Raw genomic sequence first — 27,050 nt, 5'->3', positions numbered from 1 at the left:
TGTAGCCACAAAAGAGTCTGAAGCAAACTGATAGACTATAGCATAGTGCTTCATAAAAGTCACGTTAGAATACTATGTTGCTGCTCCACTCCACTCAGAAAGGCCATAGTAGTAGCAACTACCCTAGTCGAATGAGCCCTTGGAAGAGAAGGGAGAGGCTTCCCTTGTAGCGAGTGGCACATGGATATACATGAAACTATCAGTTTCGAAATATGCTGAGAAGTTAGAGTCTGTCCTTTTGAATGGTGCGCTAATGATACCAGTAAACTGTCTGTTTTCCTAAAACCCGCATTCCGTCAACGTAAAATGCTAAGGATCTTCTCACATCCAACGTATGCAACTGTGCTGCTTGCGTTCAGGTATGGGGTTTTGGGAAGAAACATGATAAAACTACTGGCTAATTTACGTGGAATTCAGAAGAAACCTTCGGGATAAACACTGGATGAGTCCTCAATGTCACCGAGTCTTTAGAAAAAACTGTATATGGAGGTGAGGCCATAAAAGCTGCTATCTCACTCACTCTGAGAGCCGAAGTGAGGGCTAGGAGAAATAGAAGCTTGACAGTAAGTAAGTGTAACGTTACTATAGCCAAGGGCTCAAAGGGAGGACGAGTCAAAGTTTCTAGGACTAGATCTAAATTCCATAAAGGCGAAAGAGGCCTCCATGGGGGATGAAGATTCGAGAACCCCTTCAGAAACCTTTTTGTAATACGGTGAGCGAACAAGAAAACATCCCCATCCTTATGATGGAATGCATTAATTGCTGCCAAGTGTACTCATAGAGATGCACCTGCCAGGCAGTTGTGATGCAGCTGTGAAAGGTATTCCAATATAAAAGGTAGGGCTGCGAAACGAGGGTCTACATTGATATCTGCACACCATGCTTGGAATTTGGACCACTTAGCTCTGTAAGTGGTTCATGTAGACTGTTTTATACTATGCATCAACACTTGCTTGACTCGCTGAGAACAGGATTGCTCAGAGTCGGTAAACCAACAAGCATTCATGCCGTGAGGTGCAGAACTTCGGGTCTCAGATGACTGAGAGATCCGTTGCCTGGGGCAATAAACTCAGAAGAGACGGCAGAGGATACGGCTCTCTCACTGACATCTGGTGGAGCATTAAGAACCATGCCGGGGCTAGAGGATCACCCGGGCTTTGTCTGCGTTGATTTTTTCGAGAACCTTGGAAATTAAGACTACTGGGGGAAAGGCATATAGTAACGACCTCCCCCAGTGGAGAAAAAAGGTGTCCCCCAGCGAGTGATCTCCTATTCCGGCTTTTGAACAATAGGCGGGACATTTCTAATTGAGTTCTGTCGCGAATAAATCAATTGCCGGAAATCCCCATCAAGCAAAGATACAAGTCACCACATCCATGCGAATCTCCCACTTGTGGTCGTGTGGAAAACGCCTGCTGAGAGAATCCGCTATGAAGTTGTCGACACCTGGAAGATACGAAGTTGTTAGAACAGTGTTGTTGTTGATACACCAATTCCATAAACGGATGCTCTCTGCACAAAGAGAACAGGATGGGGCACCTCCTTGTCTGTTGATATAAAACATGGTCGCCACCTTGTTGTATTCTGAATGTGCAATTGGAAATGCTTGCAAGCATGCCGCACCGCTCTCAACTCGAGCACATTGATATGCAGTAGCATTTCTTGTGTCGACCAGCGTCCCTGGACCGTGAGATTGCCCATGTGAGCTCCCCAACCCGTCAGGGAGGCATCTGTGGTTATTTGTCTTGTAGGTTGCGGGCGATGAAATGGAACGCCCGTGAGAAGATTGGCCGGGTTGGCCCACCACTGTAGAGACTCCCGGACATACTGTGGCACCACTATCTGCCTGTGAACACTGTGTTTCACCGGAGGCAACGAAAACGTAACCTTGCGTTGCTCACTATGATGGTGGCAGCAGCCATATGCCCCATCAGCTGTAGACAGACACGTGTGGGAACCAGATCTTTGATTACCATAAAGCGTTCCGTTGGTAAGTATGCTCGTGCCATGGCTGAATCGAGCCGTGCACCTATAAAAACGAGGTTTTAGGATGGAAACAGTGAAGACTTCTTTACGTTTATGAGAAGGCCCAGAGCAGCAAACTTGTTGGATACTGTCCAAACCATATGGCACGTTTCCATATACATCGTGCCTCTGAGGAGCCAATCGTCTAAATAGGGGAATATTGTCACCCCCAGTCTGTGCAGGTGGGCCGCGACCACTGCTAATGTTTTGGTGAAAACCCTGGGAGCACACGCTAGACCAAATGGTAGAACCCTCTATTGATAGTGCTCGTCCCCTAATTGGAAGTGAAGAAAATGCCTGTGAACCATGTGAATCTCTACGTGGAAATAGGAGTCCCGCAAGTTGAGGACTTTGAACCAATCCCTTTTGTTCAACAACGGAATAATAGTTGATAAGGTTACCATCTTGAAACGATGCTTTCGAAGGTGCTGATTTAACTTTCGAAAGTCTAGAATGGGTCTCCAGCTTCCCGACTTCTTTGGCGTGAGAAAATATCGAGAATAAAAGCCTTTTCCCCAGAACTGCTTGGGAACTCTCTTTGTCGCCCCAATGGTGAGCAAACGTTGAACTTCTTGCTTCAGCAGTTGCTCGTGAGAGGGGTCCCTGAAGAGGGACAGGGTAGGGGGAGTGGCAGGGGGAATAGAGAGAAAGGGGATGGAGAGGCCGGACTGTACTACCTCTAACACCCATCTGTCCGTGGTGATGTTGGACCACTGATGATAAAATGATCGTAGCCAATGGTGAAAAAGATTAAGAGTTTCGTTTTCCGTGTTGATTATGGGCGGTTGGCTTGCATCCTTGACAAACAAGTCAAATCTGCTGCTTACTCGACGATTGATTGGTCCTGTTGTGGCCGCTTGCGCTGAGGACATTGCCTAGTACGTTGGTTGTCGAAGGGACGTGCTTGCTGTCTGGAAAAATTAAAATCATATCTCCATTGGTAAGGGAAATAACGTCAACGTTTGAAGGAAGGTGTGTACATCCCAAGTGTACGTAGAGTGGTGCGTGAGTCTTTTCCCGAGTGAAGGATCTCATCGGTGTTTGCCGCAAAGAGTTTAAGTTTGTCAAATGGTAGATCCTCAACCTTGTTTTGCATCTCCTTTGGAGCCCCTGCTGACAAAAGCCATGATGATCTCCTCATGGCGATACCTGTAGCAGTGGCTCGAGCCGCTGTGTCAGCCACATGCATGGCAATCTGTAGTGCAGTGTTACATGATGCGTACCCTTCTTGTACTATTGCTTTCAGGAGTGGTTTCTTGTTGTCTGGGAGATGGTGCAGTAACTCTGCTAGTTTTGCATAATTATCGAAATTATGGTTCGATAGATGGACCAAATAGCTTGCAATGCGTAGTAGCGGTGTGGCTGAGGAGTAGACTTTCCTACCAAAAATATCTAATTTTTTATTGTCCTTGTCTGGAAACATATTTCTGTACTGTGGGGCCTTACTCCTACGTTGCGCCACGTCCACTACCAACGAGTTAGGATGGGGGTGATTGAATAAAAAGTCCAATCCTTTCGCCGGAACAAAATAATTTCTGTCGGCCTTTTTACTCATAGGTGTAACCGATGTTGAGGTTTGCCATATCTCATCCGCCACTTCCATGATCGCGTCATCAATCGGTAACACGACCTTTGCACGTTGTTGTGGGCGGAGGTTTTTCATGAGACGGTGCCTTTTAACCGGAACATCCGCCAGCTGTATTTCCTGCGTGCCTGCCACTTGTTTGAAGAGATCTTGAAAGTGTTTCAGATCATCCGGTGGAGAGAATGAATAGAACAGGTAATCATCATGTGATCCTGTCTTGTTACCCATTCCAAGCTCCTGGCAAACAGAGAATAGAGCATTGAGGCTAAAGAGAGAAGGTCCATACTGCTCAGCTGATGGTCCCTAGGCTGGAACCCAGAGAAGAAAGTGGTCCCAGACACCAGACATTGGGCAAGTGACATAAAGGCAGTGAGCAAGAGGACTGTCTATGACTACTGAGGAGCTAAGTTCTCCTGAAAGGGAGGAATATGGCCAGCGAGCTGCTGTGGTAGGGGGAAAGGTATCTTCTCAAAGTTCTCCCCCTGCTGTTCCTAACAGCATGGACCTGCCATAGCCAGCAGAGATGGCCCTTCTCCAGCCCAACCCAGCTGCACTGGAGCTGCCACAGCAGCAGAGAGGCACCTCTCACATGGATGGGAGTTTCTGTAGTGACAGAAGACTGGGGGGAGCCCTCTCTTTCAGGGGAGCCTGTACCCAAAATCCCTCATCCCCAGGCCCATCCCATATTCCATATCCCAGCCATAGCCTTCAACCCTCCATCACAACCCTCTGCCCCAGTCCTGATCCCCCTCCCACATTTCAAATTAGAGATGTTAAATATTGGTTAACTAAATAGTCAAGTAACTTCATGAAATGTTATGAGCTAGTCTGCAAGTCTATTGTCCCCGGGGATGGGGCCAGCAGCCACTGTAGCAGAGGCAGCAGCGTGGGGTGCCAAGTGGGAGTTGGTCCATGAGGGGGGAGAGTTTAAAAACCAGCTCCTCTTGCGGACCAGCTGTCTCACACCCTGTGCTGCTGCTTCTGAGAAAGAGGAAGCAGCGCGGGGTGGCAGCAGTCACTGTTTAGGGAGAGTCTGAGCTCCCAGACCCGGCGTGAGCCAGAACTGATGTCAGGGTGTCCCTCCTCCCCCCACTTCTGTACCCTATCTTCACACAAAGAGAAGGGGATGAAGAGAGCTTGGCAATGCAAATCTCTGTCACTTTCACACAATGTGTGTCCCTCTATCATTCTCACAAACACACACTGTCCTTCACTCATCTCCTGACCCAACACATAGTTGAGTTCTTGTTGTTACTTTTACTGCTTGCAAAGTGTGTTGTGTTTTGTTTTTGACTGATCTGTGCATTTCATCATTTTCATTTCTCTCTTGCACTTAAATGTAATTCTTGGAGTAGTGAATTCTAAAATGCTGAACCTGTCATGGCTGTCCTTGTGGTAACTACTGCTCCTGGAAGGGGCTGGCATGTCTCTGTAGCCCCTGAGAATGGCAGAGCAGGGGGTCTTCACATGCTATCCTTGCCTGCAGACACACTCCTGCAGCTCCCATTGATCAGTAATGGGGAACTGTGGCCAGTAGAAGCTGAGGCTTAGTGACTATAGATGAGAGGCAGCTCATGGAGCCACTGCTGTACGTGCCAGCTTCTTACAGGAGTGGTACCATGGCCAATGCAGAAGTAAGCCTGCCTTAACTCCATCACCCAGAAGCTGCTTCAGTCAAACTGTGTCCAGCCAGAGCCTGCTTCCTGATCCCCCATCCCAGCCCAGAACCTCCTCTTACACCCAACCTCCTGCCCCAGACAGGAGTCCCCATGCACCCAAACTCCTTCCCAGAGCTTGCACCCTGAAACCCCTCCTGGACCCCAGGCCCCTCCCTCCCACATTCCGAACCCCTTTGTCCAAGACCAGAGCCTGCACCCCAACCTTCTACCCCATCCTAGTGAAAGTGAGTGAAGATGGGGAGGAAAGGGGATGGCGTGAGCAGGGAGGGGCAAGGGTATTTATGTTTGAGGTAGATCTTACATTGCACTTAAATTGAAAAAGTGATCTTGTGGTTAAAAAGGTTGGAGACCACTGGTTTAAAGTAACAATTAGACTAAATTGCCCTAAGATGGGGTGCAAATGGCCAATACAAAAGAACCATGAACAGAGCCCCAGGGAAGCCCCAAAGACAGTGGGAGAAGGGTCCACATACAAAGATGTTAATCAAGTAGTCAGAGACAATCTCTCTCTCTGGGATCCCTCGAATCAAGTAAGATTTCCCCTTAGACGCCTATTAACTGATGAGTGCGTTGATGAGAAATTAAGCTCTGGCAAGGAACGCTCTCTGGCAGTGGCTGCATATGAGATCTCTATCTCCAGCAATGCCGGCACTAGCGGCACCAATAGGGGCCCAGGCACACTCCTTACATTGGGCTCTCTGATCTTCTTTATGGAGATATCGCTTGACCTCAAAGTGCTGGTCACCCTTCTTGAAAGTGGTCCTCCAGGTGACCTGATCCTTCACTTGCCTCTTCCAGGTGTCAACGTCAATGCCACACTTTACCAAGGTGTTCTTAATAACATCCCTGTAGCATTTCCTCTGCCCAATACGAGAGCTCGTCTCGGTCCTCAGCTGAGCATAGAAAATCTGTTTAGGCAAGAGTTTGTCAGGCATCCAGACCATGTGACCAGACCATTGTAGCTGCCTGTGGGCAACTATTGCCTCAACGCTGCGCAAGTCAGCCTCTGTGAGGACACTAACATTGGTCCATCTGTCCTGCTACATGATGCCCAATATTCTCCTCAGGTACCTTTGGTGGAATTTCTCCAGATTTTTAATATGTTGTCTATAGGGAGTCCAGGCTTTAGCTTCATACAACAACAGTGATGAGCACACCCTGGTTCCTGATGTTGGCCAATCAGCTGAACACCATGAGGGTAGCCAGCTGAAGATTCTTTGTCTGGTGAGGGGAACGTCCTTCCCCATCCTTGTATCAAGTGGCCAACAGTAGATCCCTTGTGGAAATGGAGGATAAGCTGCGACCCGGACTAGGGATGTTAAATTTTGATTAATTAACTAACCAAATAGTAGATAGGATTTCCATCAACTATTTGATTAGTCTATAAGGACTTCTGCATTCCACCTCTGAAATGTAGAAGTGCCCATAAGGGACTCTTGTGCACTTCAAAGATTGAAAAGCTGTGTGGAGCCCAGGACCAGTGGGGGACTCTGAATCCTGCACTCTAGGCTCTTTGAAATGCACAAGAGCCCTTGCTAGGGACACTTGTACATTTCAAAGTTGGCCGCTGCTGAGCCCCTGCCCCCTCCCACGGAGCTGGAGCCAGAGCTGGAGGAACCAGCTTTTAAGTTGGCTCCCTCCAGCACTTCCACCTCTTCCCCCTCCTTGCTGCCTCTTTGTGATAGAGGCAACATGGGGGCGGAGGGAGCAACTAATCAACTAGTGTATTGACTATCCGATAAGCAAAAGTGACTAGTCGATTAGTCGCGTAGGGTATGTCTACACTTGCACCCTAGTTTGAACTAGGGATGCAAATGTAGGCAACTGAAATTGCTAATGAAGCGGGGTTTTAAATATCCCGCACTTCATTAGCATGATCTCGCCGGCACGTTACTATGCTCAACAACAGTTTTGAAAGTGAAAGTGCGCGCCTGGACGCGTTAGTTCGAGCCAAACCCGTTGGTTTGAACTAACGTTACTCCTCATTTTTTGAAGTAACTTTCACTTTCGAAACAACTGTTGAGCAGAGTAACACGCCGGCAAGATCATGCTAATGAAGTGTGGGATATTTAAATCCACGCGTCATTAGCAATTTCGGTTGCCTACATTTGCATCCCTAGTTAGAACTAGGAAGCAAGTATAGACGTCCCCTTACATCCCTATTTCAAACCCCTAATTCACAGCTCCACTCCAAAGCCTACACCCCCCAAGACATAAAAATTAGAGGAAATACTGGAGATATGTGTCAAGGAAAAACTCCAAACAGAGTAAAAAAAATTACTTTTACTTCTAACTAGTATTAACAAAAATAAAGAAACAACCGTATTAAATAGCAAAGAAAATCTAAATACTAAAACTTCAAACTTGAAAACCATTCTAGTTCCTCACAAAGAAAGGAGCGGGGACACCACAAGGTTCACCTTATAACTAGAGGCAGTAAAAGGGAACTCAGCATGGTTTTAAGCCATTCTGCCCTTTCTATTCTTCAATACAGGAAGCAGGATGACACAATGGGCACAGACACAGCTCCAGCAGACATTTCTAATCAAACAAATCTGATCTTGCACACATCGGGCACAGGTGCATCAAGAGTGAATCCATGTGAACAATCACTTGAAGATTAACCATTATTTATACAGATGGTCTAATTCTAAAGATAAAATTAAAACATTAAAATTTCTTCTTGTATACTTTGTCATAATGGAGATATCCACCAACCATCATAAATCACAAATATTGCTAGGCTGAAGATCACATTTGACACTAATAGTTCCTTTAGAGGGCAGATGAGAGCACTAAGACAAATATTTCAAAGATATAAACACTAAAAAATAAAACCCTACAAACACTGTTAATGGCATTCAGACAGTTTTGATTCAGAAAGCATCCCTATTCAGGACAGCACATAAGGATATGCTTCATGTGAAGTCAATTGGACTTAAACGAATGTTCAAGTCCTGTCCTAAATTAAAATGGATTAAAGCAAATGTTTCTGTGTGTTCCTGAATCAGGGGTTATGATAATTAATTTTTATTTTTGAGAGAAAACATTGAAGAAGACAATTGTTTTAATTAGTATAACTTTTTTGGAAAAGTTCCTCTCATCTGGTGGTGGATTTGAGCATTCATGTACCAACAGAATTTCCAGGCAGCTTGATGCTGCTGCTGCAAGACTTATTTCAGCTATGATACCATCAGTAAGCTGCCAACTGGTAACAGCTAAGCAAAGAGCTGATCAGGACTTCAGAGGACAAACATTCAGCTGGTGTCAATTCTAGAGCGCCTCTGAAGTCAAAAGAACAATGACAATTTATACCAGCCGAGGATATGCCCCCTGATATTTATCTCATGTTACCAATATCTTATACAGGTTGGGCCTCCGTGGTCCAGCATCTTTGGACCTGACTGGTCCCAGATGAGGGAATTTAACACACTGGGGAGGTCATTTTTGTACCCCTACCACTGGCCCCCCTGGTCCCACCATTGGCCTCCCAGCCAGCTCCCCACCTCTTGCTAGCCCCAGTGCCCTGCCGACCAACTGGGCAGCCATCATTGCCATGGCTCCACAGGGCTGGGGCTCCGGACAGCTACACACGCGCTGTGCACCACGGCTCCCAGCTCTGCTGGGCAGCCACATGACATATCTCCCAACTCTGGTAGGTGACCATACCACCACGCGCTGGACAGCCCTGCTGCCATGTGTTGAGGGACCTTGCCATTAGTTCCCTGTGGGCAGTGCACTACCCTGCCGGCCCCACCGGATCCTTACTGCTGGCTCTCCACCAGGACTCTCTGGTCCTGCAACATTCATGCAGGACCATGGATGTTGCTGAACCAGAGAATTCTGGTTAAGAGAGTTTCAACCTGTATAAATAGAAATCTATCCCTTGATATTTCTCATTTATATAAATATGTAAGATGAGATAAATATTGGGGGAGGGCAGATCCTCAGGATGTAAATTATTACAGCTGCATCCATTTCAGCTACTACTATTAGACAGGTATGAAGATTAAAAGATTTGAAACAACCTCACTCTATACATAGTAGTCCTGTGTTAACCATATGTCCTCCTTGCTGTTTCTCTTTTCCTACTATTCCTTCCTTCCTACTGTTTATTACATTCGCTGTTGAGAAACTCTTTTTAATCAAAAACATTGAGTGGTCCTGTGGCACCTTAAAGACTACCCAAAATATATAGACTCATGAGCTTTCATGGGCAAAACCCACTTCATCAGATCAATTGGAGTGGACATAACAGAAGTGAAGAGGTATATACAACAGCAGAAGAAGATTGTAACAAAGATAGCAAGGGCTTGTTCAGCACTTACAACAATTAGACTCCAGATACATCCTTAATTCTATTCCAGAGGATATAAATGTTAAGACAACTTACTTGTTCAATCTGTTTATACCATATCATAAGTACTTCCTCTAGCTGATGAACTGTATCAGCATTAGCAGCTGCTGCTGTCACTTCCTCAAAAGACTGAAGTTTGGAAAAGTCAATGTGATCTATCTTTTTTAACTCAACAGTTCCCTCTATGCTTACTCTAGCACCTAAAATAAAGCAATTAAAATAAAGAACATTCTCAGACTCCAGTAACTGTTTCTACCAATGTGAACCAATTCCCTTTGAGAATATAAGCCAATAATTAATCTTGGAATAGAATAACCATGTCACTGGGTCACATATAATAGATCATGTTTTTTCTGAAATCTTACTAAACCCATACAGTACAAAAAAATTATATCTCTAAAACTGAAGTTCCTCAGGAATATATTAAATCCAAATATATTTGTTTTTACACTTGAGTTTTCATTTTATTTTTCCTTGTAGAATTAAAGAAATGTTTTCCTATGTTTATAACAACTCTATTGCTTTTAAAAAGTATTTTAAGCAGAATGATTGTTTTACTAAACCTGATTCTTACCATCTAAAAATGAAAGATATCTATTAATGGTTTCTATGAAACTCTGTTTTTCAATTATTCCCTGTGTGGTTTGACTTAAAGCACCCCAGTTATTCGTTGCAAGGATTGCTGGTAGGAAAATATTCGCTAGCATGTTCCTAGTACCACGTAAGAGTCCTTCACTTGCATCCAATACACAAAAGTATATGTCCTGTAAATGAAACAGAATGATTATTAGTACTGCAATCAATTACACTGAAAAATGACATTTTTACAGCATACACATTTTCCATGTAAATCCATTTATTTCTAAGTACCAAAAAAATGGTTACTCATACTGAGTATTAACTATGGTCCTTTGAGATGTGTGTCCCTATAGGTGCTCCACTCTAGATTTGATTGTGCTCCCTCTACCTTTGATCAGAAATTTCTCTTATCCATGTCTGCTTGGCCCATGCATTCATGTTAGTCAGCCTCATTCCCAATGCCATTGTTACATAGCACTGTGCAAATGAACAGCCATCAGCAGTTCCGTCTCCACCACAAAGCATCTTAAGAGACTTCTGAAGCAAAGGACAACTCATGTCTAAGAACCATAGCTACTGAACAGAATGAGTATGAGGAGGGTCTGAATCAATGCTTCCATTACAGCCCGCTGAAATGGGAAAGGAATCCTGGGTGTGGTTATGTTAACTCAATTGCTCGGACCTGCTAGGTATTCAAATGTTGTTATATAAAGTATATATATAGTTCATACTGGAATGGGAAAGAAATCCTGGGTGTGATTATGTAAATACACTAGATGCAGGGGGTAGCAGAGTTAGTCTGTACAGAATAAACTTAAAAAACAACAAATGGTCTGGTAGCACTTTATAGACTAACAAAACATACAGATGGTATCATGAGCTTTCGTGGCCTTCTAGACAGTCAATTGTTAGAATGTAGAAAGATATTTTGTAGGGCTGTCGAGTGATTAAAAAATTAATTGCAATTAATCGCACTGTTAAACAATAATAAGACTCCAGCTGACCCGGGCTTTGAGTTGCACTGCACCTTTGAAATGCGGCCGCAGCATTTCAAAGGGGCAGTGCCAGGGGAGCCCGGGATCAGCTGTGTGGCCCTGCCCCTAGGAAATGCCACTGTGACATTTCAAAGGGGAAGTGCAATGCAGAGCCTCAGAGCCTCTGTTTCAAAGGGGTAGCACTGCACAGCTGATCCCGAGCTCTGCTCATGCTACCCCTTTGAAACGCAGTGGTGGCATTTCAAAGGGGTAGCGATGCATGGAGACTGGGGTCAGCTGGGGACTCCAGCTGATCCCAGGTTCCTACTGCACTTCCCCTTTGAAATACCCTGGCAGCATTTCAAAGGGGCAGCACTGCAGAAATGCCTACAATTAACATGCATTAAAAAAATTAACACATTAATTGTGCTCTGCATTAATCACATGCATTAACACGCATTATTTGACAGCCCTAATATTTTGCCTCTTGTAACCAATTTGGTTGTTGTGGAGTCATGAACTGTGTTAACCCTAAATGCAGGAATTGTGAGATATGACCGCCAATGTTTGCAGTTATAGGGGAATACAGAAAAGCAGAAAAGGAGAGTAACCATCAGTGTAAAGAGTCTGGATGGACAAGGCTTCCCCTTCCAAATTCTGTGATTTAGGCTAGAAGGATGGCAGATCTCTGAACCAGCAGGCTACATGCCCTCTAGGCATGAGCTGTAAAACTGTTCAACCTGTTCCTCTCCCTGCCCATGTTCTAATAATAGAATTAAAACAAACAGACTCCATAAGGAGTCTTTTTATTATTGTAAAGTGTTATTCCAGTGGATGATGGAATCTTTCAGCTGGAATGTGCGGTGGGCCAAGAGCTGAAATGACCGAGAAGCTAAAATCACAGAGAGCTGAAATCACTATGTTTGGCCTGGAGCCAAATCCATTACAAAGCTAGCAGAAGTGGCCAGTGGGAGTGACTGACCAGCAGGGCGGCTGGTGGGAGTAGCTGGCAGGTGGCCAGTGGAGTGGCCGGCTAGTGGAAGTGGTGGCAGTTGGCCGGTAGGGCATCCAGCAGGAGCAACATGTCGGTGACATTGCCACATGATCAATGAGGGGAGACATCATGATGATGGACTCTGGGTCTGCACTGACTGGACTGAGCCGCGAGTGGGGTGTTTGAAGTAGGGGGATAGAACCACACTATATGTGTTAGAGGTTGGACTAAATATCTTTAAACAAATGACTCTGCCCTGCAGACTCCGGGGATGGTACCTTGCTTATGGGTTTTCATTGTTTGTGTGTGTTCCTGTAGGGTGATGCCAGATTACTGTTATTAAAAGTTTCTTCTCTGCACTTTCACACTGTGCTTGTGAGTGGGGAAGCATTGCCTCCCAGAGGCACCCAGGGGTGTTGTGTGATTTTCCCAGGTTACTGGGTGGGGGCTCATGCCAGTTCTCTGTTGGATGGATAGAGAGGAACTCCTAGATATTGAACCAAGACCTGACTGCTGCTGGTGCTACCTGGCAGAAGAGTTACATGAGTAATCATTTCTTCTTCTTCAAGAAGTGTCCCTACGGGTGCTCCATAAAGGGTGTGTCTAGACTACAGGGTTTTGTCAACAAAAGTAGACTTAAGTCAATAGAACTTGACGGTGGTAAACCTCATTCTACAAGGAATAACACCTTTTGTCAACAGAGTTCTGTCGACAAAAGCCTGTAGTCTAAACATACCCCAGGGCTACATCTAGACTACATCCCTTTTTCGGAAAAGGGATGTAAATTAGACGAATAGCAATTGCTAATGAAGCAGGGATTTAAATCTCCCGTGCTTCATTAGTTTAAAAATGGCTGCCGCTTTTTTTCAGCCTGGAGCTTTGCAGGAGAAAAGCGCCAGTCTAGACGCTGATCTTTCGGAAAATAAAGCCTTTTCCAAAAGATTCCTTATCCCTTAGTTCAAGAGGGATAGTTTTCTCTGGCAAAGCTCCGGGACGAAAAAAAGGGGCAGCCATTTTTATGCTAATGAAGCACGGGAGATTTAAATCCCCGATTCATTAGCAATTGAAATATGTCTAATTTACATCCCTTTTCCAAAAAAGGGATGTAATCTAGACGTAGCCCAGGTGATTACTAAGCAGTTCACTCTAAGGTGGGTGTGCTGGAGGGTGTTTCAGAGCTGTCTAGTACCAAAGAAAGCACAGCCACGCTGTACACTCTATCACAAGCGTAGTCAAAAATTATTGAGTAGTGCTCAGTGAAGGTACAGATAGATGCCCTTACATATTTACATATTTGAATAATATCAGACTTATAGCAAGTATGCAGCATATGCAGATCCTCTTGAAAGACTTTGATTAGAGATTGCAGACACTTTTAATCTACCTGAAAGCAAGATAAAAAATGTTGGGGTCATTATTGAAGGCGATACAGGAGGCCCCCGACTTGTGACACGATTGGTTCTGGGGGAAGTGTCGCAAGTCGGGGGCGTCGTAACTCAAACTCGTATTTACAATAGATGTTATGGTAAATGTGGGCCAAGGATGTAAGTTGGGAGTTTCCAGCCTCTTCTGCACTTACAAAAATGGTTGTAAGTGTGAGGGGTCGGAACTAGGACAGTCGCAAGTCAGGGGCATCCTGTAGCTCTATCTATATAGAAAGCTAAGGCTATCTTGATGTCAAGAGTGTACAGCTATGCTTGATTATCTAGGTGGAATTTAGTGTGGAAGATCTGCAGGTGAATGGTTTGGTTGATATGGAACTGGAAAAAATTAGGTAAAAATTTTGGATAGAGTAGTAGCATGACCTTGCCCTTTAAAGAGGGGCATACCATAAGGGCCTCTACATAGCCCTCACTTGGAAATCAGTAATATGTTTTTTATTGATAAATGGAGTAATGAGCAGGTAACCAGTAGTTCAAATAGAGGGCTTATGAGGCATTTAGTATCAGATTAAAAGATTCAAAACAGCAGTAGGATGCTTGACTGGCACATCAAGTTTCCTCATTCAGTGGGCAAAAATGGAATATAAATTTTTTGGAGAGTACAAAGGCCTGATGGCTGCCAGATGGATTCTGATGGAGTTTGGGAAGAGTCCTGAACTTTCTAGTATTAGGATATTGTCCAGTATCTTTGGCAGTGATGAGGTCATCAGTGGAATATATCTGAAATCACACCAAAAGATTAATCTTGTCCATTTTTTAAATTATGTGCCATGAACACTTTTCTCCTTTGTAATTAATAGTTTCTTTTAACTTTCTCTAATCTCATCCATTAACCAATCATGCTTTAAAACAAAACATTGTGATTAGAGTGAAGGATTTTCCTGTGAGAGGAGATGAGGAGTGGCACAAGAGTGATTGTGGAGCGACTGGCCAGTTGTTTAAGGTAAGGAATACACGTTTGTCTTGACCAGATCAGAAATATTTAGATTCCTCTGACTTTGTCTATTGGAGGAGTCTGTGGGAATGCACACAGGAGATCAAACAGCCAATGAATTTGAATAGCATCCTCAAGGATCAGAAACCCAGTTGGCCTCTGAATCAAAACTGGATACATTTCTTGCTTAACACTGTACCAAACAAATATGAGGAATTTGATGGAAATTCCTCCATTGATGGAATATATGTTCTACTATACTGGAATCTATTTCCCACTCATAGTCTTAGAAGAAATGCCTCATAAGTGAAAGTCACATTTTGACTGCCAGGAAACAAACAGCTGTGATGACCTGGATGTGTATGTACCAATTTCAAAGCCTGACAGCCTTTACATAGACAAGAGGAGGGATCTTGCTCCTTCTTGCCAATTGATATAAAACACATATTATATGTTGTCCATTATTATCTTTATGTGTTTGCCCCTGATTAGTGGTAAAAATTGGAGATAGGCATATCTGAGTACGGTAGAGTCCCTATCATCCGAACTAAACGGGACCAACACATGGTCGGATTACCAAATAGGTCGGATGATACAGACTCTTCTGTAGAAAGCAAGAGAATAGCTGATGCCGCTCCTGCCGGGAACGAAGTCCCCGCAGAGCAGCATCAACTGTTTCGTTGCTCTCTAGGAGCAGCTGCTGCCGCTCCTTCCTGGACGCTTCCAGGTAGGAGCCGCATCAGCTGTTCGCTTGCTTACTAGGTGAAGCTGCTGCTGCCGCTGCTGCCGGGACACTTCCAGGCAGGAGCGGCAGCAGCAGCAGCTTCTCCTAGAGAGCAAGGGAACAGCTGATGCCGCTCCTGCGGGGGACATCCCCCGAGGAGTGGCATCAGTTGTTCCCTTGCTCTCTTGGAGAAACTGCTGCTGCTGCCGCTCTTACCTGGAAGCGTCCCGGCAACAACGGCAGCAGCAGCTTCTCCCAGAGAGCGATGGGGCAGCAAGCGGGGCCGTTCTCTCGGCCTACGCTGTATCCGACCCTGCAGCTCCCGGGGACTTTGTTGGATAAAGCGGAGTGTCGGATTACTGAGTGTCAGTTAATCCGGACTCCACTCTACTCAGAATTCCAGGAGGTTGATATGTAATGTCATCGCTTGTGACATCCACTTGACCGGGGCTGTGCAAGCATCCCTAGCAGAGAGGCATCATTCATAATGACAACCATTGAGAGAGTATGTGATGTTCCAATGGGGAAACTGTCTGTTTCCACAATCAAGGGATTGTTTTACTCAGGTCGCTATGAAAAGACGCATATTTTAACTGATTGTTGCTGAAACACAGCCACCCTGTTGACAGTTCTTGACTAGCGTTTGGGAACTGAGTTGCATTATAATGTCTATGTTGGAAAGGGCAACAAACCTCTACAGAGGAAAGTAGACTCTTGATGTTAATGACCTGAGGTGAGTCCCTATGAAGTTTTACGCAGGGGTCAAAGTGGATTTTTGAATGTACAAGTGTAGGGCCAACTGGAAGAAGAGATCTATAGCCTTGGAAGTTGCCTGTGACATTCAGATCTGGGAATATTAAAATACATTTTCTGCAGAACTGTGCAGCTATTACTGACATGACTTTTGAAAAAGCCATCAGGGCAGATGCCAGACAAAAGCAGAGCACCTGATACTGCAAGTGGTCCTGACTGACAGTGAAACACAGGAAACATCTGCAGGACGGATGGAACCAACAGACTCAGGAGACCTTACTGGAGAATGGATGATGCCAAGGTGCCTGAAGACACTGATGCTCTCAGCTTTTTAAGTGGTACTTTCTCTTCTTCATGAGACTGGAGCATGGGAGGGGCCTTACAGCTTCCTCTTATATGCCCTAGAGGAGTGCAGTACACACATAGTGGAGGTGCTAGACATACTTAGAGACCAGCACACAAAGGGGTTTCCTTGGCTGGGGTAAAAAACCAGGCATAAAGAGCAGTCCATCAGCAGCAAAGTTTTATCTGTTTTTTTCCCGGGCTCTGGATTTTAACACCAGACAGAACTTATACTCCTATGCAATGTGCAATTCTCCAAGGCAACAGATACAGCAGGAGGTTTTTGTAGAGCATAATGTTGTACAAAAGTATGATGGGAAGACCACATTGCTGCTCTACAAATGTCCACTAGTGGCATATTATATAAGAAAGCAGTTGATGCAGCCATCACACGTATGAAGTGTGCTTTTACATGAAGCTGGTAAGCTATGCACCTGTAGCTTGCAATCCACTTGGAAATTAGTTGCACGGAGATGGCTGTTCGCTTGTGGGAACCAAATAGACAGATGAAGAGTCTGAGTTCCTGGGTTGCCTTAGTTCTCTCTAACTAGAAAGTGATGGCTCATCTGGTATCATGGGTGTGCAAGATGGACTCTCTCAGAGAGATGTGAAGTTTAGGAAAGTACGTGGGTAAGTATATGTGTTCATTCAGGTCAAAACATGATATAACTTTGGGGAGGTTGATGTTCTTCCCAGTCACCATCCTCCTGGGGTCCCAATGGTCCAGGCCAGTCCTCAGCCTCTTGCAAGTCTTCAGCCCCCCAGCTTGGGTGCACTGGGCAGATGTCTGGTTCCTCTGGTGGATGGGCCCTCACTGAGCTCCTGGGCTGGCTTTTTATATTACTAGACTTCCGGTCAGGTGAGCGGGTAGAGCCAGTTTCTGCCCAAGAGGAATCATAGAGGGGATCTTCCCCCTCTGGGTCAGTTGGGCAGCCACTCCGCATCACTACAGCATTTTGTCCCCACCCTAAATTCCCCATATCTCCCAACCCCCTGCCCTGAGCCCCTTCCCTCCTCCCCACCGCCCAGTAGGTATGCAAAATTTTTAAAAACAATAACTGTTACCAATTGAAATTAAATCAGTAAATTAAGCCATGCAATGTTCTGCAGGCTACCAGTGCCACAGGCTCCCAGGAGCTGCTGGCACCACTGGACCTGCAGGCTCATAGACCCATGGGCTCCCAGGGGCTGCTAGCACCACTGGCCCTGTGGATTTCCAACAGCTGCTGGACCTTTGGGCTCCTTGAAGCTGCTAGTGCCTCTAATCCCACAGGCTCCTAGCAGCTGCTAGCACCACCAGCTCTGCTGGCTCCCAGCAGTTGCTGGCACTGCTGGTCCCACAGGCTTCTGGCAGGTGCTGGCCTTGAGGATTCCTAGTGGCTGCTGACACTGCCAGACCCATAGGGTCCCCTTGGTGACTCGGAGTTTAACTGGAAAGGTTATTCAATAAAGCTAATGCTTATCAGTTAACAGGTTAAAGTCTTATATTCCTACCTTCCAGCCCCCTGCCCTGATACCTACATCCCCCACTACATGCCCAGAGCCCCCCTAAACCATGTCCTGACAACTGCACCCTTCACACCACCAAACCATGTGCTGAAGGACCAGAGCAACACCAGATAAGTCTTCTAATCTGCTATATACAGTAAAACTCCGATGGTCCGGCATCTGATGGTCCAGTACTCCTGATGGTCCAGTACCATCAGGAACCCGGAAGTGCTCCAGGCAGCCGGACCATTGGAGCTGCTCTGCCCCCAGGTTCCCCGATTCAGCCGCTGCTAAAACTGACCAGCGGCTGAATCGAGGACGCCTAGGGCAGAACAGCTGGGGCGCTGCCGGGTTAGTCCCATAGCGCTGCCCCTCGGGGCTGCGGGACCCAACCCAGCAGTGCCCCAGCTGTCCCCGATTCAGCTGCTGCTGAAACTGACCAGCGGCTGACTCCAGGAAGCCCGAGGCATAGCTGCTCTGCCCCAGGCTTCCTGGAATCAGCCCCTGGTCAGTTTCAGCAGCAGCTGACTTGGGGACACCTGGGACAGAGCAGCTGGGGTGCTGCCGGGTTGGTTTTGCAGCGCCAAGGGTTGGCGCTACCAGACCAACCCGGCAGCGCCCCAGCTGCTCTGCCCCAGGCATCTGGATTCAGCCGCTGTTGAAACTGACCAGCGGCTGACTCCAGGAAGCCCGGGGAAGAGCTGCTCTGCCTCGGGCTTCCTGGAGTCAGCCGCTGATCAGTATCAGCAGCAGCTGACTTGGGGACGCCTGGGACAGAGCAGCTGGGGTGCTGATGGGTTGGTCCAGTAGCGCCGCTCCTCGGCGCTGTGGGACCAACACGGCAGCACCCCAGCTGCTCTGCCACAGGCATCCCCACGAGCAGCTGGGGTGTTGCCGGGTTGGTCTCGCCGTGTCAAGGGTCGGCACTACCGGACCAACCCGGCAGCACTCCAGCTGCTCTGCTGCAGGTGTCCCCGATTCAGCCGCTGCTGAAACTGACCAGCAGCGGCTGAATCAAGGATGCCTGGGGCAGAGCTGGACTATCGGAAGGGGGGGCTATGAGGGGTCTGGTGTTGCATTCCCTCCAACTCACCCCAGACTCCTCATAGCCCCCCATTCTGATAGTCCTGCAAATCTGATAATCCAGCACCCCCTGGGTCCTAAAGGTGCCGGATTATCAGAAGTTTACTGTATTTAAGAGAGTTTGTCTGTCTGTCTGTAAGGCCCTTTAATGCTGCCAGAGCGGCACAGATGGGCCTTAATGTAAATGTAAATCAGACTCATATTTTACTAAAATCATGGTAAAACAGAATCATGCATTCTGTGTGAATTACTAAAGGTAAGATTGTGTTCAGTAGCTTCATAATTGTGTGAAGCATGCAATGGACTACACCAGGCATGTCCAAAGTCCAGCCCGCGGGCCAATTGCGGCCCGTGTTCCGGTTTAATACGGCCCCACAGGTAATTTGGCAATATCTATCTTTTAAGGCCCCCAACGAATCCATATGTATTGAGATGAATACATTGTAAAATCTCAGTTAATGTCAGTTGGTCTAAATCAGTTATAAATATATTTGACCACAACATGTATACTTGGTGTTATGTTCCTGTTCATATTTTTTTAACTTAAAAGTTGACAGACAACCTTTATTACCAATAATATGTAATGTACTTTACAATGTTCCTGACATATATTTCAGCTTCCTGGATTTTTTTTTCATCTGGCCTTCAGATATGAAAGGCAGAGTAATTTAACACCTGTTTAGATTTGTCATCCATGTGACGAAATGAAAAGTATACCGTTTGCAATAAACTTTGCATAAAATAGTTAATTTGCATTTAATTTTAATGGTTCAAAGAATGTCAGGCAAAATGGTCGGCCCTCACGCATGTTCACTTCATCAAATCTGGCCCTCTTTGAAAAAAGTTTGGACTCCCCTGGACTACACAAACTGTGGAGCCCTCAAGCTCAGAGATTTCATTGACCCCTCTAAAACTGCTAATGGCTTTAATCTCTTCAAAAAAAAAAACACAGGGGGCAAGGAGGACAACAAAGGTGGAAGAATAACACTGCCCTCTCTTTAAAGATATTTCATTCGCTATACTCATCTGAACTCTCAAAGACATAATACATTCCTGAGGCACAGTGCCACCTGAAGCTTTTATTGGGACACTAAGGTTACGTCTAAACTACATGGCTCCATCAACGTAGCCATGTAGATTTGTTTTTTTGGCAAAGGGAAATGAAGCCGCGATTTAAATAATCGCAGCTTCATTTAAATTTACATGGCTGCCGCACTGAGCCAACAAACAGCTGATCAGCTGTTTGTCGGCTCAGCGCGCTAGTCTGGACATTCCCCTGCTGACATGAAAGCCTTTTATCGACATCCCCTGTAAACCTCATCCTACGAGGCATAAGGGGGATGTCGATAAAAGGCGTTCAGGTCGGCGCGGAGTGTCCAGACTAGCGCGCTGAGCCGACAAACAGCTGATCAGCTGTTTGTCAGCTCAGCACGGCAGCCATGTAAATTTAAATGAAGCCGCGATTATATGAAGCGTGGTGGCCATGTTTATTTTAATGAAGCGGGGATTATTTAAATCCCCGCTTCTTTGCCTATGCCAGATAAACCAGTTTACATGGCTCCGTCGACGGAGCCATGTAGTATAGACATATCCTAACTGTGCAATATCCCCAAACAACAAGATGGTAAAAAGAGATATGTGTTTCAGTTTGGCACTCAGGAAAATTGATATGAAAGATTAAAATTATAATGTGGCATTAATATGAACCTTTACAAAACATTAGTAATTTAACTTTTTAATTTTTATTTTGAGTAAAATTAATATAAGTAGGAGAAAATGAGAATACCTCATGTATACTTTTTACATTTAGAGGGATGTCATTCCTGTAACGAATGAAAAATAAACAAAGTCCTTTGAACTTGTCTGTTGCAGTATCTAAATACAATCTCATAATTTTAGTTCCTTTTACAACTCCTGGAATTGTTCGACCACATTCTGAAAATCAATTTAAGCACATTATTATTTTAAATGTTTAAAATGTTTAAAACTACTACAGTGAAATAAAATAGTTGCAGTCTAGTATTTTATTTATTCTTTCCCTTTAGTGCATGTGAGGCAAAACCCAAATAGTTTCATTAATAGCACATATGTATATAAACATAATTTGCTGAAAGGAACAATGACATTATATCATTAAATGGGTTTCACTATGGTGAAAACGAATGATGTTCATTAACAATTTATGATGTTATTGTGACTAAATGCACATATCAATCCTTTGCAAATGTATCACAATCATTCCAAAACCAAACTATTTTGGTTGGGTATGTCTACACTTGCTTCATAGTTGGAGCTAGGGATGCAAATATAGCCAACCGAAATTGCTAATGAAGCGGGGATTTAAATATCCCGTGCTTCATTAGCATAATCTCACTCGCACGTTATTCTGCTCAACAGCTGATTTGAACCAGGAAGTGTGCTCCGGAACGTGTTAGTTCAAATCAAACCCCTTGGTTCGAACTAACATTACTCCTCAAAAAATGTTTCAGTTTGGCACTCAGGAAAATTGATATGAAAGACTAAAGTTATAATGTGGCATTAATAGGAACCTTTACAAAACATTAGGGCTGTGTCTAGACTGCATCCCTTTTCCGTAAAAGGGATGCAAATTAGACACATCTCAATTGCAAATGAAGCGGGGATTTAAATCCCCCCCGCTTCATTTGCATAAACATGGCTGCCCCTTTTTTCCGGCTCAGAGCTTTGCCGGAAAAAAGCGCCAGTCTAGACGGGGATCTTTTGGAAAATAAAGCCTTTTCCAAAAGATCCCTTATTCCTCTTTAAAAAAGGAATAAGGGATCTTTTGGAAAAGGCTTTATTTTCCGAAAGATCCCCATCTAGACTGATGCTTTTTTCCGGCAAAACTCCGAGCCGGAAAAAAGCAGCAGCCATGTTTATGCAAATGAAGCGGGGGGGATTTAAATCCCCGCTTCATTTGCAATTGCGATGTGTCTAATTTGCATCCCTTTTATGGAAAAGGGATGCAGTCTAGACACAGACTAGTAATTTAACTTTTAACTTTTATTTTGAGTAAAATTAATATAAGTAGGAGAAACTGAGACTACCTCATGTATACTTTTTACATTTAGAAGGATGTCATTCCTGTAACAAATGAAAAATAAAGAGTCCTGTGAACTTGTCTGTTGCAGTGTCTAAATACAATCTCATAATTTTAGTTCCTTTTACAACTACAAAAAGTGAGGAGTAACGTTAGCTCAAGCCAAGAGGTTTGATTCGAACTAATGCGTCACGGAGAGCACTTCCTGGTTTGAATCAGCTGTTGAGTGGAATAACGTGTGGGTGAGTTTATGCTAATGAAGCATGGGATATTTAAATCCCCGCTTCATTAGCAATTCAGTCGGCTACATTTGCATCCCTAGCTTGAACTAGGGAGCAAGTGTAGACTTACCCGGTGATAATTCCCAAAACAATTCAGATTGAGGGAAATACACAACATTAACCATATGGGCTGAAATGTTTAATTTGGGCAAAGTTATAAACAACTGAAGTTAGAGTTTTATAAGGAACTACCATAACAACAGGCAATGCAAAAAGCCGTGCCTATAATAACACAGTTAAAAATTAATAGCATTTACCTACTCCTGGTGCTTCTCCTTCTTGATATAAGAATTTCAAAGTTCTACTTCCATCTTTAGCAAAAAAATTATCAAATGCCTGTAACTGTAAAATCAAAAAGCAGGTTACTGTAAATCAAATGCTATCAAATTACTATATTTTTATTTGTCATAAAAGAACATATAGTGTTTGACTGGAGATCTGTTCAGAGTTTTGATGTTATGATAAATATTTCATCTAACACTGACAGGAAGATTAACTCTGTAACCTAACACTTTTTTAAAAAAGCCAAGTTAGTATGTAACAGGAAAAAACTTAAAAAACAACGAATAGTCTAGTAGCACTGTGACGGGCCAAACATGGCCCACACTCCAGAGAGCTCGGCGGGGGATGAGCCGCCGGCAGCAAGCCGTGCGGAATTTGCAGCGGCTGAGCACGGCCGGGGGGAGGGGCAAGCGGGCGCCGCCACAGCCTCCCGCGCAGCACCTGCTGCGGATCCGAATCCAGGGTGGAGGCAGGAGGCGGTGGCAGGCGGGGGAGGAAATGGGGGGGGCTTGAGTCGGGGCCGCCCCTGACAGGAACCCGATCGCCACCCCAACAGCGACACAATCCCCCCTGGAGGAGGGCAGAACCACTGCCTGGAGCTGCACGCACGGGGGACGGGGCTACACGAGGGGGGGCGGAGCCATGCTCCCAGGTGCAACATGGCGGCACCCTTGAAAAGAGTGAGAGCAGGAGATGGAGAGGCAGCTCCAGCTTTGGGGACAGCCCACGGAATCAAGGGAGACGGGTTATCCCTCCTCGGTGGCGGAGGCAGGACAGTGGCCGGGCAGACCAAGACTCCACGCAAGGATCGTTGCGACCCGCCATCAGGGTAAGACCTGGGGACCCCGGGGAAGGACCCAATGATCGAGGGGGTGTCAGGAAGCAGTCCGGGGCAAAGCACTTCTGGCGCCAGTGGGCGGGCGAGCTTTGGGTGGAATCTCCGTCAGCCCGGGTCCCCCTACACCTCCTCAATCCACTCATCCGTCCGCAAGTCTAATCGGCCGGGCAAAGTTCGTATGAGGAAGAGACAGGACACACGGCCGCAACCGGCCAGGGTCCCCATATGGTCGGTGAGCCCACAGGGCCCTGCCCGCACATTTGGGGCAGTGGCTCGTGCCCACATAGCTGATCCAGGGAGGTTAAGACATACAAGGGAAGGGATTGCTGGGCCCCGCCCTCACGGGTGGCGGCTCGCACACCAAAACCCTGTCACAAGCACCTTAAAGACTAACAAAACATGTAGATGGTATCATGAGCTTTGGTGGGCACAACCCACTTCTTCAGATGACTTAGTCTTTAAGGTGCTACTAGACTATTTATTGTTTTTTTAACTTTTTTTAAGTCGCTAAACTTCAATTGCTGCAAATTCTGAAATTGTATATAAAGAAGAGAGAGTTACTCACCTTGTGCAATAACAGAGGTTCTTTGAGAAAGTTGTCCCTGTGGGTGCTCCACCTTAAGTGTTTGGGGTGCTGCTGCATGCCTAGTCAGAGATTTTTGGTAACAGTGCCCTCCGATACGCTGTGCATGCAGAGCAGACAGCACATGTGGTGCTGCTACGATGCATGTGCAGGCAACCATCCCCTCTGTTCCTTCTCTGCCCCAGAAAAATAACCTGTCTGACACAGAGGAGAGTAAGGGCGGAGAGTCATGGGGACGTCCTGAAGGGTTTTATTCTGTGGAAATAGGTTTTATTCTGTAGAAATAGGAGGAGAGCACCCTGCGGATGTTAAGGGTATGCATCTGTGCCTCGAAAGTGTTGGCATGAGTCTTAGGGAAGAATACAGGTAAACGTATTCTTTGATTAAGGTGAAAGGCGAAGTGTACCTTGGATAAAAACTTCAGATGTTTCTATAGAGAGACTTTGTCCTTAAAAAGATGGTAAACTGTGGGTCTGCCATTAAGGCAGCCATTTTGCCTACTTGCTATGCTGATATTACTGCAACTAGGAATGCCGTTTTGAGCATTAAGTGGAGAAGGAAGCATGTGCTGATAGGTTCAAATGGAGGTTTTTTGAGCGTGGTCAATACTAGATGTAGGTCCCAAGGTCCCTGTCGGGCAGTAACATCACGCTGCTGTCTACGACGGCCACATTGTTGGTATGGCAGGTGATCTTACTTTTGGTAATGGTATATGGCTTGTGGGTATCTTGGCCTCTAGTGTGGTTGGTATCTGTATTGCCTTCTCCTTGTTTCAGGTGTCTGAATACTGAGGGAGCATAATGCAGCCCAGGAATCCTTCATGGAATGGAGGACACTGTAGGTTTTCAATGAAAGAGGAAGTTACTCACCTTAGTGCAGTAATGATGGTTCTTCAAGATGTGTGTCCCTGTGGGTGTTGGGCTGTCCTGGCGCTGCAGATCAGAGTTTTCACAAACAATGTTCAGCTGGACCATGCATGTGCGGCACGTGCCTCACATTGTTTGCGCCTTCTGATCACTCATGCAGTCCAGCTCCCACCAGTTCCTCAAGTCTGCCCTGGTAACTGCAAGATATAAGAGACTCCAAAGTGGGGAGGAAGGTCGGTAGTAGAGCACCCACAGGGACACACATCTCTAAGAAAGCGAAGTTACTCACCTTCGGTGCAGTAACTGTCGTTCTTCGAGGTGGTATCCTCACGGGTGCTCAACTATGGGTGCTGGGCTTTCCCCGGCGCCGCAGACAGAAGCTTGTGATAATCAGTGTTCAGCCGGACCGCGCATGTGCCACGGGCTCGCAGCTTTCACACTCTTTTCTGTCTCGCACGGTCCACCCCCCGCCAGTTCCTCGAGACTGCCTCGCGTCTGTAAGGGTGTCTACACTACAAAGTTAATTCGAACTAACAGAAGTTAGTTCGAATTAACTTTGATAGGCGCTACACATGCAAACCACTAGTTCGAACTTAATTCGAACTAGCGGAACACTTAATTCGAACTAGGTAAACCTCATTTCACGAGGACTAACGCCTAGTTTGAATTAAGTAGCTCGAATTAAGGGCTGTGTAGCCACTTAATTCGGACTAGTGGGAGGCTAGCCCTCCCCAGCTTTCCCTGGTGGCCACTCTGGGCACCACCAGGGAAACTCTTCTGCCCCCCTCCCGGCCCCGGAGCCCTTAAAGGGGCACGGGCTGGCTATGGTGCCCGTGCCAGGTGCAAGCCTGCCAGCAGACCCTGCACCTGACATGGCACGAGCCAGCCACCCGCTGCCACCCAGCCCTCCGCCTCTTCCCGGGACCAGGCTGGCGGCTCTCGGGAGCCTGCCCAGGGCCGCAAGGGGGGGGGGGGGCGCCTGGTCTAGTGCGGACATCGTGGACCTCATCCACGACCTCTGCACTAGGCACAGGAAAGTGGCCGTCTAGGGCAGGATAGTTTCCAGCCTGGCCACCCTGGAGCAGGTTTGCATGAAAATCAAGGTGGTCCAGTGAGACCCCCGACCCTGAGCTTAGAATGGCCGTACTGGGTCAGACCAAAGGTCCATCTAGCCCAGTAGCCTGTCTGCCGAAAGCGGCCAACACTAGGGACCCTGGAGAGGATGGACCGAAGACAACGACCAAGCCATTTGTCTCGTGCCATCCATCTCCAGCCTTCCACAAACAGAGGCCAGGGGCACCATTTCTACCCCCTGGCTAATAGCACTCCATGGACCCAACCTCCATGACTTTATCTCACTTCTCTTTAAACTCTCTTCTAGTTCTAGCCTTCACAGCCTCCTGCAGCAAGGAGTTCCACAGGTTGACTATTTGCTTTGTTAAGAAGAACTTTCTGTTGATAGTTTGAAGCCTGCTACCCATTCATTTCATTTGGTGTCCTCTAGTCCTTCTATTATGGGAACTAATGAAGAACTTTTCTCTATGCACCCTCTCCACACCACTTATGCTTTTATAGACCTCTATCATATCCCCCCTCAGTCTCCTGTTTTCTAAGCTGAGAAGTCCCAGTCTCTTTAGCCTCTCTTCATATGGGACCTGTTCCAAACCCTTGATCATTTTAGTTGCCCTCCCCTCTCCCACCCTCTCTCTTCCTCTCTCCCACCTCCTTTTCCCAGTCTCCCCGAGTTTTGTTCAATAAAGAGAGTTTCTATTTTTGAACAGACGTGTCCTTTATTTTGTACATCAGGAAGGGGGGCTAGGGAGGGGTAAGTGGAAGGAGGTGAGGGAGGAATGGGGTACGAGTCCCCAATGGGGAGGATTGGGGTGGCTCTGCGGGCTCCTCAGGGTGGAAGCTCTCCTGCAGCCCCCCGATTGACCCCCCTCCCCGGATGGCAGCCTGCGGTAACTGCAACCGGGCTGATGGCCGAGTGCTGTGATGTGCCGAGTGTGGGCACTAAGGGGACTGCTTTGCTGTCCCTCATTGAGTTAGACAAGCGAGCAGGGAACCCCTGAGAACTGTCTGTCCGGGATGGGTTTCGGGTCCCTTTAAGCACAGACCTCGGCTAGCCTGAGACAGCAGCTCCACGCTCTAAGTCCTAACCTGATGCCCTACCGGCACTGCTT

The 27,050-nt window shown here is 46.2% G+C and overlaps 1 protein-coding gene across 3 annotated transcripts in view; it reads right to left on the bottom strand.

The window, feature by feature from the left end:
* DNAH8 (dynein axonemal heavy chain 8) overlaps positions 1-27,050 on the bottom strand; it is a 615,913-nt gene that overhangs the window by 551,697 nt on the left and 37,166 nt on the right. For 2 of the 3 annotated variants that reach the window (XM_075925079.1, XM_025186355.2), the window contains 4 exons: positions 22,556-22,640; positions 20,746-20,894; positions 10,221-10,410; positions 9,683-9,846 (listed from right to left, as the gene is read on the bottom strand). In XM_075925079.1, the coding sequence (XP_075781194.1) occupies positions 9,683-9,846; positions 10,221-10,410; positions 20,746-20,894; positions 22,556-22,640 (588 nt within the window). Of the gene's footprint in view, positions 1-9,682; positions 9,847-10,220; positions 10,411-20,745; positions 20,895-22,555; positions 22,641-27,050 lie in introns of those variants that run through there. The other variant, XM_025186358.2, reaches the window with a different exon arrangement.

Source organism: Pelodiscus sinensis, chromosome 3 (genome assembly GCF_049634645.1).
Source record: "Pelodiscus sinensis isolate JC-2024 chromosome 3, ASM4963464v1, whole genome shotgun sequence".
Classification (NCBI taxonomy): Eukaryota; Metazoa; Chordata; order Testudines; family Trionychidae; genus Pelodiscus; species Pelodiscus sinensis.
This window is presented reverse-complemented; position numbering and strand designations above follow the sequence as displayed.